This window comes from Notechis scutatus, chromosome Z (genome assembly GCF_049901735.1).
Source record: "Notechis scutatus isolate UNSWTSFEM ecotype Mainland chromosome Z, rNotScu1.2, whole genome shotgun sequence".
In the NCBI taxonomy this organism is placed as follows: domain Eukaryota; kingdom Metazoa; phylum Chordata; class Lepidosauria; order Squamata; family Elapidae; genus Notechis; species Notechis scutatus.
Window position 1 is genome coordinate 77,528,074 of NC_142025.1, and position 15,084 is coordinate 77,543,157.

At 36.2% G+C, this 15,084-nt stretch overlaps 1 protein-coding gene across 6 annotated transcripts in view; it reads left to right on the forward strand.

The window, feature by feature from the left end:
* Window positions 1–9,655: 9,655 nt before the first annotated feature.
* Window positions 9,656–15,084, forward strand: part of VWC2 (von Willebrand factor C domain containing 2) — a 62,730-nt gene continuing 57,301 nt past the window's right edge. For 2 of the 6 annotated variants that reach the window (XR_015745933.1, XM_087947078.1), the window contains exons 1-2: window positions 9,664–10,392; window positions 12,736–13,529. Coding sequence is in view for 3 of the 6 variants with exons in the window: in XM_087947078.1 (XP_087803204.1) it covers window positions 12,807–13,529 (723 nt within the window). In the remaining 3 variants the exon portion in view is untranslated. Of the gene's footprint in view, window positions 10,393–12,735; window positions 13,530–15,084 lie in introns of all 6 variants that reach the window. The other 4 variants (XR_015745932.1, XM_087947077.1, XM_087947076.1 and 1 more) reach the window with 4 other exon arrangements.

Genomic DNA, 15,084 nt, shown 5'->3' on the forward strand with positions numbered 1-15,084 from the left:
CACCACAGAGAGTATTTTAACATACTGCACCTCTGTATGGTTTGCCAATTGCACAGTGGCAGATAGGAAAGCACTCCAGAGGGTTAATGTCATTGCCCAAAAGATCATTGGTTGCCCTCTCCCCTCTTTGGAAGAGCTTTATAGCTCCTGCTGCCTTAAGAAAGTTCAAAACATTCTCAAAGATCCATCTCATCCTGGGAACCTTTTTTTTGAACTATTACCACCTGGCAGATGGTACAGAATAATAAAAACAAGGACAAATAGGCTGAAAAACAGCTTCTATCCCAGGGCAGTAGCTCTTTTGAATTCTGCTGTATAGTGCAGTGTTGGTGTGGTGTCGGTGGTTTCCGGTTCAATGTGTGAAGAGTGAAGGATGTATGTTTATTTTCATGGTCATGGTGTGCACTGAAGATGGTGTTTGATTTCGTTGTACGAGGTGCAATGACAATAAAGTAAACTAAACTAAAATATATCCTATCCAGAAAAGATACACTATACTCTTAACTATTAAATATACTGAACCCTTCCATCAAAATATAATCTTGCTTGACAGAGATTAATCATAAATAGTATTCAGTGTACTACTGTGCCATTGCTATCTCACCTCGACTCTGTTATATGGGATGAGCCATGTTGTTACTATGCTTGACCTTGCAGGTAGCAGATGTAGTTTTCATTGTTGGAAAAATAATTTAAGTACAAGGAGACAATTATGGAAAAGAATTTACCAGGCAGGATGTGATAAAAACCAAGCAATGAAAGCAATAATAATAATAAAAGGTTTAAAGAACATGTGATTATTTTATCAAAAGATTGCTAGGAAATTTGAGTTAGCATATATAATGTACTGTTTTGATTGGTTACTTTTGGTTACTCTACATGATTACCTCCATTTTTGCCTTCCTTCTTAGAAGGACCACCTTTCCTTTTTATTTAGAAAAAATAAATCTTGCTATAACCATTTTGATTTAGTTCTTAACTCTCCAGGCTAAATAGACTCAATTGACAAATCCAGGCTATGTGCAAAATGTTTGAAAAACTATTCAATCTAAATTTTTCCTTAGTAGTAAGAAAAGAAGAGAAAATAAAAATTCTAAGCCAGCCACTTACATGCAAAGACAGCAGCTCCAGGACAAGCCTCCCAAAACCTTTCTTTGCTTAACCTCTCCCCACCCCAGACGCTTTTCCTAAAAATGCCCCAAAAGGTTCAACTCAAAAGAAAAAAGCAGTTATAACACAAATATGTCATGACAGAAGCTATGTCCAAGGGAGACAGACAAGCAGTTTTTTTCTTCAGCTCCTCAAGGCAAGCAAACAGCAGAAATTTTTCCTTTGTAACCTACAAGTAAGTTACAAAATAACTTATTTTATCTTGCAACTTAGATAACTAGCTTACAGATTTTATCATCCTCTTGCCAGGCAGGCAGTATATTTAACCAATTAATTGGTTGATAGGGACTGAGATTGGAGGGCAGAGGTAGGGAGTAAGTTTTAGCATCTAATTGGAAGTGGTGGTCGAAGAAATATCTGCAGGTCTGACCCTCCCAGCACTTTTTTTTTTCTGCTTTCTTTAATGAAGTGTGGGCTTCTGGGGGAGGTTTAAGCAAGGGAAGGATTTGGGGAAGCTTGTCTTGAAGTTGCTGCCTTTTGAATGCAGCTTTTAAAGACAGCAAAGTTCACATTCCAGATAGAGACCCCCATTGGTTTGAAAGAGGGGTAAAAGAAACCATTTATGTGAACGTTTTGCAGCTCACTCTCAATATAGAGGGAGGGATAAGATGCCACTTATCTCCAATCTACAACCCAGCCCTTGCAGAAGAAGATTCCACCCCATTTGCACTCTGATACAGGTGACTCTGTATCAAAGAAATATGATCCTTCCAACCCCCCCAACCCTCATCCTGTCAAAACTAATCCTTCCATCGCCCCCACCATCCTGCCAGAACTGATGGAGCTTCTTGGATGAAGCAGGACATAGGCCCAGTCCACAAGCATAATGATTTGTTTGGAAGCCTCTCTGACACTGGAATACACGCTAGGCCCTAATCTAGCTGGGCTCCCCCCCACTCCACTGGGTTGTTTTTGACTTTACAAAGCTTTTTTCTGTCTTTTATGGACCAGCTGGGAGGCGGGCTTCCCCTACCCATGAGGTACCCCATGTTTACTTAATGACCTGTGCATCTGTTAAATGGTAGGAACAGGGAGAGACTGTCTCAACTTAATGGTTGTCGCTACATGCTACCATAATGGGCAGGTTCACTATGTCCCATAATGAGTAGAACATAGATTGAGGACTATCTGTTTAACCTACTGGCTCTAACCCTGCTTTCTTGAAGAATATGGAATGTGTCTATTCATTTTTCTATGTAATAGTTTTTCAACTATTTCAAGACTGCTGCTGTATCTCTCTTCAGTCTCCTCCTCAACAGGCTAAACATAACCAGGTCCCTTAATCATTACTCATAGCACTTCCAACAATATAGTTAAGCCCTATATTCTTATTTGCTCCAATTGTATAAAGATAGACAGACAAGACCAAATGACATGATCTTGTTCACCTTCTATGTATTATCTCTACACAATGAACATATGGTTGAATGGTTTATCTGTAAAACACTGGCATAAACCTCAAGCAAAAATTATTAAGAACTGAGAATTAGATGTCAGAATACCTCTATTGTTTTCGGACACAGGATGACTAAAATGGCTTTAATCCCAAATTTAGATTTGAGATAAAGGTGTGATGCAGCAACATAATTATCAATGTCTCACAAAAGTCTTTTAGCCTTTTCATACTCTTTAATATCTTGCTAAAAATTAAGAAGAAAAATAAAAAATAGAATGAGACAAAGACACTGGCCTATTATTGCCAGATTAACAAGATTTAAAAAGGATTTCTTGAAGTGAGAACTGATTATTGTTTCCTTCAAGGCATTTAGAAAATCCCTTGAAAAGATATATTGTTCTGACTATGTTTGGTAGCACTCACTGGTCGGTGAATTATCAAGGAATCATTCAATTGAAAATGTTCTTATTCTATATATTTAGACTGAGTCAAATACATGATCAGGATAGAAAACTAGAGTAAAGCATATCTGAGAGAAAGATGTCCAACTTTTATATACAAAATACAACAATGATATGTCCACCATATTTCTTTTTAAAAAAAATACTTTATTCAATTTTCAAAATTTAAAAACATAAAATAAAACTTTATACATCATTATACCAATGTCAAGACATCTTTTACATTTCCTTATCATCTTTCTATATATATACTTTACAATTCCATTACCATTACACATTTCTTTCATTATTCAATTTGAAATTAATATATAAATAAATATAAATAGATATGAATATAGATATAAATGTGTTGGAAATAACTCAAAGCCAACCCCCCAAAAAGAGGATTTATTAAAAAGAAATATTAGACGGTTTGCAAAGTGCCGGTGGTCTTTAGAACCTCAAGAAACAGGTTCAAATCAAAATCCACACCTTTAGAACCTCAAAACATACTTTATATACTATATATTCATCACCCAAGTTCCCTCCTTCTTGAGACTCATTCCCTCCCAAGTTCAGACTCATTGGATTTGCCCTCAGGTGTTGCAGCTAATCCCAGGATGTCTCCAGGGAGAATTGCCTCCTTTCGTTATGTTCTCATCTGTACCCCTCCATACTTTGGCTGCCCACGTGGCATCTTTCCTTAGCGTTAAGGAATGTAGAATCCCCTCATCAGGGCCTCTTTCTAAGCTCATCATATACTACCATTTTTCCAAAGAGATTATAAAAAAACCCCGAACATAATAATTATATAAAAGGCATATACATAAGATAAAAATATAAAAAGGCTCAACAATGGAGCATGTCGAAAGTATAAAAGCAAAGCATGTATATACAGGGATACATATTTCATTTGATAACAGATTAATAGAATTGGAAGGGACCCTGCAAGGTCATCTAGTCCAACCCCCATTTGTGAAATCTTTAAGATCTTATATACCATTTTATTTTTGAATTTACTTATTTCTAACAAGTATTTACATAGTTTCTTATTCTTTACTTAATTGCCATCTTGATTTCTTTTTATTCTTAAACCATTCATACCAGGCATCCCTGACATAGTATATCGACTCTTCTTTATCTCTTAACTTCATTGTTAGCCTGTCCATCTCTGCACAGTTTAATTTTTTTTTTAATAACAACACCCCCTGATGGTACATTTTCCTGTTTCCAAAATTGTGCGTAGGAAATCCTAGCAGCTATTAAGATATGTAACATAATGTATTTGTCTTTTTTTATTATATTTTTCTGTTATTATGCCTAATAAAAATAGTTCTGGTTTGATTTCAATTTTCTGTTTTATTACTTCTTCGAGCCACAATCAAATTATATTCCATTTTCTGTTTTATTACTTCTTCTAGCCACAATCGAATTATATTCCAATATTTCTTGACCTCTGGGCAGGTCCACCACATATGAAAATAGATACCTTTTTCCTTCTTACACTTCCAACAATTTGGACTTAAATTAAACATTTTTGCTAGTCTAGCAGGGGGAAGGTGCCACCTATAAAACATTTTGTATAGGTCTTCCCTGTATGTTGTAGACATAGTTAATTTGTAATTTAGTCCCCACATTTTTTCCCAATGTTCCAAATCTATATTGTAGCCAACATTTTTTTGCCCATACCACCATTGTCTCCTTTATCACCTCCTCTTCCATCTTAAAACCCAATAGAAAATTCTATATTTTGGATATCATTTTCCCCGGTTTCTTGTATAATTGCATCTAATTGAAATTCACATATTTCTTGGTGATGTTGTTACATTCAGGGAATGTTTCCTAATAACTCAACTAGAATCTGACTTTCTATAAATTAAGTGGATTATTCCACTTAACTATTAACTATATTGGATGGATGAACATCTGAAAGGGAACAAGAAGCGTAGGCAATTTTGAAAAATGAGATTATAAAAGCACAATACACTGAAAAATGAAAATAAACGATCCAAGAAGAAACCAGTACAGTTGCATAAAGAGCTCTCTGATAAACTGAAAGATAAAAGGGACAAGTATAAAAAAATAGAAAGAGGGATAGATAATAACTAAGGCAGAATGCCAGCATATGGTCCAAATCTCAAAGATGTCAGGAAAGTTAAAGCTTAACAGTACTAACAGTGGATTAACAGTACTAACTGTGAAAGGGATCTAGGAGTCCCAGTGGACAACCACCTAAGCATGAGGAGCAGTGTGCTGTAGCTACCAACAAAATCAATGCAGTCTAATGCTGCATCAACAGAGGAATAGTATCAAGAAAATGTGAAGTATTAGTGCTGTTACACACTGTGCGTGTCCACATGTCAGGCTTGCCCAAGCTAGATATCTACCGTAGGAAACAAAGACCTTCAACTCCATTTGGTTGAAGTGACAGGTTATTTTACTAAGAATTAGTGGTCGCAGCAAAAGCAGGTTAGAACTAAAGTTCCTGCACAAATAGTTACAAACTTTTCCCCTTCATCCTGGCCCTCTCCCCTTGATTGATTTGCCTTTGATTAGTGGTGTCCCATAGATGTGACATTCTGTCCCCCTTTTCAGAGATGTTAGTCCTGCAGAAAAACCCAAGCAGGAGAGGAAACAGAGAGATACAAATACAAATGCAAATTAGACTGATGTTCAATGAAGTGTTCCAGGTATTGTTGGTGGAACTTTTAAAAGTAATTTAGAAACTCTAATGTGTTGCGAATCCACCCATTCTGTTTCAGATAGTGGACTTTCCATTTCTCAAACTATTGGGTTTTCCCGTGGTACATGCATGACTCCAAAATGTCTTTGATTTCAAAATGTTGCTCCCCTTCAATACAAAGGGATCTGGAGGTGGTTTAATTACTGCATGTAGGAGAGGTGGTTGTTGGTTTTAGTAGACTGCAATGAAATACTGAGTAAACACATCTGAGGATTTTGGCAATTCAAGCTCAATAGTCACCAGGTTAATAACTCTTATTATAGGGAAATGGCCAACATTGGACCTAGGTTCTTTGACAATTGTTTAGAATCCAGTCTCCTGCTTGGGCAAGGGGCTGGACTAGAAGACCTCCAAATTCCCTTCCAACTTTGTTACTCTATATTTTCTATATTCTGAGATTGTAAAGAACAGATCCTGAACTCCTAAGTAACAACTTTCCAGGTACCAAAAAATATAACAGGATTGTCCAATATATGAATTCTCAAGGTCTTTTTTTGAAGTACACAGAGAGGTTTTAAAGTTATGATGGTAATAGTATATAATACACAGCATATATAATAAATAAATTTACCTATTAATATTAATAATTACTATTATAATCAATAATTATATTTACTAATAAATATATACTTATTTATAATAATATCACACACACACAATTAAAAAAACTATAGTAGTGGCAAAAATGAATTGGTGGTAGATGTTCAGAAGAAAAATGTTTCTTAGATGAAAATCAAATTTTAGTACGGTTTAAAGTTATCATATTTTATTCAGTAAACAACTGCTATAAATATGCCACAGCAGGTGGCAGCATCTGCTAACCTTGGCTGTTCCTCCCCAAAAACTAAATGGAGAGGAGGGAGTGTTGGATACCAGGAGTCAATTTAAGCTCAAGGGACTCTTTAGGATAATAAATTAATGCCTGTTACTTCCAGCTTTTTTCTTGAAATAATATGCTTATTACACAACAGCTGTTTTCTGTTTTTATCTGCAAAAGTCTAAAGCATGCATATAGAAATGGAAGAATGGTATTTAGATGGAATTCCCAATGGTGTGCAGACTGCTACCACCAGTCTGAGGATCAGGTGCTGGGGACCCCTATTGTCCAATATCAATAGAAGCTACGAAAATAAAACAGAATAATAGAATTGGAAGGGACCTTGGAGGCCTTCTAGTTCAACCTTTTGCAAAAGCAGGAAATCCTATTCCATTCCAATTCCAAGTGTCTCTCCAGTCTCTTCTTAAAAAGCTTCCAGTGATTTCAAAATGTTGCTCCAGTCTCTTCCAGTGATTTCAAAATGTTGCTCCCCTTCAATATAAAGGGATCTGGAGGTGGTTCAATTACTGGATGTAGAGGAGAGGTGGTTGTTAGTTTTAGTAGACTGCAATGAAATACTGAGTAAACACATCTGAGGATTTTGGCAATTCAAGCTCAATAGTCATTATTTATAATAATAACTTCTAAAGGCATGACATTCCACAACTTCTAAAGGCATGACGTTCCACTGGTTAGAAAATTTCTGCTTAGTTCCAGGTTGCTTCTAGTTTCTTTTCATTGTTTCTTGGCTTGCCTTCTGGTGTTTTGGAAAAATAAGTTGATCCCCTTTTCTTTGTGTTTTCAAGTTTGCAATTGTAACACAGATAGTTTATATATTTACTAACTAAAACTAAAACTATCAAGATGGAGCTGCAAGAATTTGAGGAACCAGCAAAGGGCAACACTGAGATTATTTTCTTGGTACCACAGAGTGGCTATCTGGATTTTTGCAGCTCAAACCTGGTAGCATTGAGCAATCTAACAAGCATATTAAATTTGTGTAGATAGATTCCATTGTATCTTGGACAAAACAAAAAGTAAATTTGGACCGCACAACATTTTATTTCCTAACTTACATCATCAATCCACATCTTTATTTTTTATATCTTAGTGTTTATAATGTAGACCTTGCACTTCCGAGAACTAGTAAGAGCAGATCCTTTTCATTCAGATTTCAAAGCACATACTGGCCTCTATTGGTCAGTCCTATAAGCTAAAATGTTTCCAGATATCAGTTTTCCCTGAACATCAGTCTTCTTAAACTTATATATCTGACATTTTCATTTAACATAGGAAGAAACAACTCCAAATGATTATTTTCCTAATCAATCTTAGTTTTTTTCACTAGAGTGCCTAAAATTAATTTAAGTTTTACAATGTATGTTCATCCAGGGAGATAAAACTGTTTGCATAATTAAATATATCTTCTTATGTGTATATTTTTTACTAAAAAATGATTCTACTGCTCAAAGCAGAAAACAAAATATGGGCCTGATATAATGGTTGCTTCAAAATTGGTACAAGCACATGTTTCCCCCATTATCATTAGCTCTAGCATAAACGTGCCTACCGTCCCTGTCCTATTGTTTCTTCTTTTTTCTTATTCGTATCCATTTCATGTATTTATAACCATGTTTATACTTATACCTGTTATCTAATAATTTTTTGACAAAATAAATAAATAAATAAATTAAAAAAAATCCTTAAGTGGCAAGTATTGCTACTCTAATAGATACAATCTTGTGTTAAAACATTTGGATACTGTATAACTGAAATTTAGCCAAAAACTATGTTAAACTCAACAAACCTACACAGAGTGGCTTGAAGCAGAATCCCCACTTAAGACTTTTTCTGCTGCTGAATGCTTCCATCCTTCCATCTTGGAGCTGGAAGGAACCCATCAGCTGACACCTGACACCCCTATTCCTCATTCTACCCTGCTTGATTTAGCAATAGCAATAGCACTTAGACTTATATACCGCTTTACAGCTCTCTCTAAGCAGTTACAGAGTCAGCATATTGACCCCAATAATCTGGGTCCTCATTTTATCGACCTCAGAAGGATGGAGGCTGAGCAATCTTCAGTTGGTGAGACCCAAACTGCCAAACTGCTGGCAACCGGTGATCAGCAGAAGTAGTCTGAAGTACTGCATTCTAACTACTACGCCACCACAGCACTGCACCACCACGGATTTCAAGGTAGTAGACATTAAACTCTAACATATTTTTACATTTTAAAGCTGCCTTTGCAATTGGGAAAATACTTTGATGAAATTATGAAGACAACACTAAGTATTTCCAGAAAGTATTTGTGCTAAAGGTATAAGCAGGGTAAGATTCACAATTTAGTAACATTTTAACTATTTTGATCCAACATTAACACTTACTGAAAAGTACACCCTATCTTAAAATTGAATTGGGAAAGGTAAGGAAAGTGTACTTCTCTACACCTGTTTTCAAATACAGGTAGTCTTTGACTTACAACAATTCATTTAGTGACTGTTCAAAGTTACATTACTGAAAACAGTGACTTATGACTATTTTTCACAGTTATGATTTTTGCAGCATCCCCATGATCATGTGATTAAAATTCATGTGCTTGGCAACTGATTCATATTTATGACATTGCTGTGTCCCAAGGTCACGTGATCCCCTTTTGTGACCTTCTGATAATCTGGGAAATCCAAATTCACTTACCAACAAGGTTACTAACTGATCAGCTGCAGGGATTCACTTAACAACGGAAGCAAGAAAGGTTGTAAATGGGGCAAAAGTTGCATAACAAATGTCTCATTTAACAACATAAATTTTGGGCTCATTGTGGTCATAAATCAAGGACTACCTGTACTTGCATATTCTTCCCAGTGCAAAGGAAGGGATTAAAGCAGGAAAATTACATTACCTGCTTTCCCTACCCAACACTCCTCGTTCACTTGGGGGATATTTGGTTATTTTTTATTAAATGCAAAATATGGAGATCAGCATAGTTTTGTCCTGAGGGTAGACTGGGTTAAAAGAGAGCAGAATTTAAAGAAACGAATGAATTGGGATTAGCATTTTACCTACAGTACCATCTGAACTGTTATATGCAGGTTAGGTGGCAGCACGCGTGTTTCTCATACTGATTTGTCTCTCGCTTCCAACACAATGTTCCTTCTTGCAAAAGCAGTAGAAACGCCATTGTCCGGGCTACCTCCTTTCTCACATTTCCTTCGGGTCATCTTGTGCAAAGCGCTGTATAAATTAGACGACGATTTTATCATCGCCAAAAGTCCCGGCCAGAAATAAGCCTCCTCCTGCCGCTTCACGAAAGCGGGAACAGAGCAGGAGATAAGGAAGTAACCACACAGCCATTGCAGTTTGAAGTCTGCTTGCGAGGACTCTCTCACCCCTGGCAACCCCGGCCAGTCACTCTTCCATGGGGCAAAAATGACGTTTCGGCAGCAGGCAGCAATTCCGGACGTCGGGCAAGTGTCCGAGAGAGGGACGGGGTCACTCAAAGCGGAGGAAAGCGCGCTTCAGGCTACCGTTTTTATGCGGATCAAGGAAGGAGGCGGCAAGCGTGGCTGCGAAGAAATCGCAATGTGAAAACGTAAGGGAGGAGCCCGTCTTTGCGGTCGGGTAACAGGGGTTGAGGCTTCGCTTCTTAAACGAAGAGAAGTGAGCAGAAAGCGGACCCAATCGCTGGTCTGATATTCTCCCTTCCGGACGGAGGATGGAGACAAAAGACGAGCTGCTTGCTTTCTCGAGCCGAGGAGCAACCGGCTGACAGGTCTGGAACGAGAGGAAGGAAAGGATCTGCCTAGTAAAGGCTATGCAGTGGAAGGTAATAAGAGGAAGAGCTCTTCCGGTCCTTTGGGGCGCCAGTAGTAGCGGGAACTTTTGCACTGGGGACAGGGAAGGAGACTGGAAAGTTGCAGTGTATGTGTACTGTATGTGTGCAGCGATGGAGGCAAAGCGCAAAGCTTAACCAAGAAGAAGCTTATTGCTGCAAAGCTATCATAGACGGCTGTATCCTTGAATTGTTTTACGTTAAGCTACAATCCATGTAACTGCACTGATATATATTGTTTTCCATTTTATCCTTGACTCTGTCTGTTTGCCCAACCCCAAGCTTCCTTGAACTAAGTATTTGGTGGTATTTTTGTTTTAATTTTTTGAAAATGCCATGTCGATTGTGCTTTATAATGAAGATGAATACAAAATGGAGGGGGGAATCTTCACAGAGGGTAAGACATGAGCATTTGATTTATATTATTCGCTAGATTTTCTGTCCTGTTTCTATGATAATGAAACACACAGTACCTAGTTCTCAGATAAAAATCAGCAGTCTGGCAGAGTCTTTCCAGAATATGCATTTTACTACAAGCTATAAGCTTTTGAGAAACACATTGCATTTCCTCAGGCACTTGCAAAATCCAGATTTAACTTCAGCAAATGGCCTAGATGTTAGCATTTGAACATAGATCTTTTTAACATTTATATTTTTTGTGTTTTACTGATCTAAGTGAAATATTAATATATTTTGCTAAGCCATGTATGATATTCCATATATTATTAAATAAATAAATAATTTCAGCAAAGTGGTTGGTTTATATTTTGTGTGTGTGTTTGTGTGTGTGTGCATACGCGTGTACATGCTTATTGTTACAATATTTTATGATCCTAACAAATATGGATTATTTCAATGTTTAGGTGCAAATTTTTCTGTCAAATCCATGAATGTTCCACTAATTTCCCCAAGATATTTCTCCTCAACCCCCTCTTGCCTTTGAAAAACTGAATACCTCAGTTTGAAAGACTTGTTGAAAATAAAGACTCTTTGAAACTTCCTTCTTCAGGCTAGGGAACTGTTTTCACACTGCAGTAAATATTTTTGTCTTTTAAGTTTTTGTTTCTGCATATAGTTGCTTAGGAATAAGTTTATGGAACAATATAAACAATATTAATTTCTGAGTACATGATACTATATAATGCTGAAATCTAGAACTTGAAGATAACATTCTTAAATGTAGTACTATTTACTATGATTATTTAAAATCATTCCTTGTCTTTTCTCAGCATCTATTTATATGTAATAAGGTTTGCTTCCTTTTTTGAATGTTAGACAATAGGATTTTTCTGTACTAAAAGACGTTTTGTGGATTTTAAAAAATATTTATTAACTTAGATGTTCAATGAGAATCTATAGCATAGAGTTTAGCTATATAGTGTAGAAAATATTGCCAATATTGATTCAAATGATTATTTTTGAGTATATTGATTTTTTTAAAACATATAATGAGTTTTTGAGGGGAACAGTTTGAAATAGTCTACCATGAAAAGTAGTGAATAAACCTATAGTTGCTTTTTTATTAAAATATCCATTGAGATAATTGGTTTTAGAAGAAAAAGACTTAAAGTTTTATGAACTAAGAAATAGTAGGGTGAAATACATATAAAATCAAATATTTATTTTGCTCCTTGACTTGCATAACGAGGTGGGGGGAGAGAGATGACATTTCATAACTATGTTTTGGAGTTTACAAAAATCAATGCACAAGCAGAAATTTTAAATATTGATGAATTTATGGTGCAGGTTCTAAATTCTTCTATGCTCTGGATAATCTTGTTTCTTTGTTGTTTATATACAATTTGCAGAAAGGCAAATGATTACTTCTCTCTCTATCTCTCTGTCCCTCAAACACACACAGACAGACACAATAAAACCAATATTTCAAAGATAAGCTCATAATCTTACTTAGAATTTACTACTATTATGAAGCAATTATATCCCTTCCTCTTCTCTCAGTTAATATACTTTTTAATTTTTTTGTATTGACATCTAAGTATTATATTGATTTTCTTCCCCATTGATTTATAATCATTAAGAGGGCAAATTTCTCATCATGCTTCTTTTAAAAAAGTTATTTAGTTAGCTTAAGTTATTTATGTGATATAGATCCTTATTCTGCTCTCAGATAAGCGAACTGAAATTGAAAAGCATCAGTTTATTCAAGAATGGCCAATATATCCATAATTGGGCTATAATTTGAAACTGAGTCTCTAAGATCCAGTGTTTTTCTTGGCCTGCTTTTCATTTTTACACATATTGGATAAAGACTATATATACTGCTTTCTATATAAAAATGCAGAATTATTTGAAGTATCCTAACTCATCTCTTCCCAGGGACTGTGTATTGACTGGCCGACATCCTTTGATTTGAATGAAATATGTTTTGTCCATCTGAGATGTCTTAGATGATGCCCAATAATACTGCAATGGCAATTGGGGCTCTTTCTAGTTCCCTTCTTGTGACATGCTGCCTGATGGTTGCTCTGTGTAATTCTACTACACCATTGCAAAAACTATCCAAGGCTCAAGACAAGCAGGAGATAAAAACAAGTGACGAAAAGAAATATCAACTGTCAGTCCAAGAAAGACAGAATCATGGACCAGGGAAAATGAATGAAAATACTATGAATGGGAGAGAAGAAGGCACCAGGGACTGGAAAAACAAAGGGAACAGAAATTATTCTAATAAAGAATCTTGGACAAAGCAAAAACAAGTTTTGAGTATTCAGGCAACAAGTAATAATAAGTTTGGGAACCTTGAAGCTCATAATCAGATCAAAGATATTCAAGAGGAACTTCCTGCTGCTGAAGATTTCTCTGTCTTAGATATTATTGCGGGTACCACATCTGAACCCCCAGAGGAATATGTTTATCCAGACTACCGTGGAAAAGGCTGTATGGATGAGAGTGGCTTTGTTTATGCAATTGGGGAGAAGTTTACTCCAGGACCCTCTGCATGCCCTTGTCTTTGTACTGAAGAAGGCCCGCTATGTATTCAGCCAGAATGTCCTAGACTCCACCCTCGCTGTATTCATGTTGATACTACTCAGTGCTGTCCACAGTGCAAAGAACGTAAAAATTATTGTGATTTCCGTGGGAAAATCTACCAGACACTGGAAGAATTCATGGTAAGACAATATTGATTGTGATGAATTAGAGGCTGTTCATTCATTGTTGATTGGTTCTTCTTGTTGACTTATGTATGAGGTTACCTCAGTTATGAGGTTATTATCACATCTTTCTCTTTTTGCATTTTAAGTACTACAGAAACAACATACAATGTTAAATGAAATAATATATTTAACAAGGAAGTTTGTAATCAGTTTCAATTACTTGATTTTATACACTACCAACTACTGAAGTCACATAATTCTAGATATGTCATTCATAGTAGTATCAGTACCTTATAGAAGTACCAGAATTTGTTTAAAAGTATTAAAACATATTGCTCTGGGAGGAGAATTTTTTACTTATTCTAGAAATTTTACAAATATTCCACAACAATTTCCCACAAATAAAGTTGTGGAAAAAATGTATTTAGATAAACATTATATTGATTTATTTTATCATTTTCTTCATAGAATATAGAATTCTTTATAGAATACTTTATTGGCCAAGTGTGATTGGACACACAAGGAATTTGTCTTGGTGCAAATGCTCTCAGTGTACATAAAAAAAGATACATTCGTCAAGAGTTAAGAATCATAAGGTAGAACACTTAATAATAGTCATAGAGTACAATAAGCAATCAAATCATACTAGGAAACAGTCAATATAAATCGTAAGGTCTGGGATGTGAGGGGTCTATAAATATATTCACAGCCCTCTTTTTGGCTCATGCAGTGTACAGGTACTCAATGGAAGGCAGGTTGGTAGTAATTGTTTTTTTGTTGTTGTTTTTTTGCAGTCCTAATTACTCTCTGAAGCCTGTGTCTGTCTTGCTGGGTTGCAGAACCAAACCAGACAGTTATAGAGGTGCAGATGACAGATTCAATAACTACTCTGTAGAACTGTATCAGCAGCTCTTTTGGCAGTTTGAGCTTTCTGAGTTGGCACAGAAAGAACATTCTTCGTTGTGCTTTTTTGATGATGTTTTTGACGTTAGATGTCCATTTTAGGTCTTTTGATATGATAGAACCTAGAAATTTGAAGGTCTCTACTGTTGATACTGTGTTGTCTAGTATTGTAAGAGGTGGTAGTATGGGAGGGTTTCTTCTAAAGTCTACCACCATTTCTATGGTTTTAAGTGTGTTCATTTGCTCCAGTTACACCACGAGGCAAGTTACACCACGAGGCATCTGTATGAGGATTTGTTGTTGTCTCGAATGAGATCAGTCATTGTTGTATCATCTGCAAACTTCAGTATTTTAACAGATGGATCATTTGAGATGCAGTCATTGGTATATAGGGAGAAGAGAAATGGAGAAAGCACACAGCCTTGGGAGGGCCCTGTGCTAATTGCACAGGTATCAGATGTGATTCTGCCTAGCTTCACCTGTTGCTTCCTGTCTGTTAGGAAGCTTATGACCCACTTACAAGTGTGTTTAGTTGGTTTAGTTTTGGTTAGAAGAATGTCTGGAATGATGGTATTGAATGCTGAACTGAAGTCTACAAAGATGACCCTTGAGTCGGTATTTGGAGATTCAAGGTGTTGTAGGATGTAGTGCAGAGCCATATTAACAG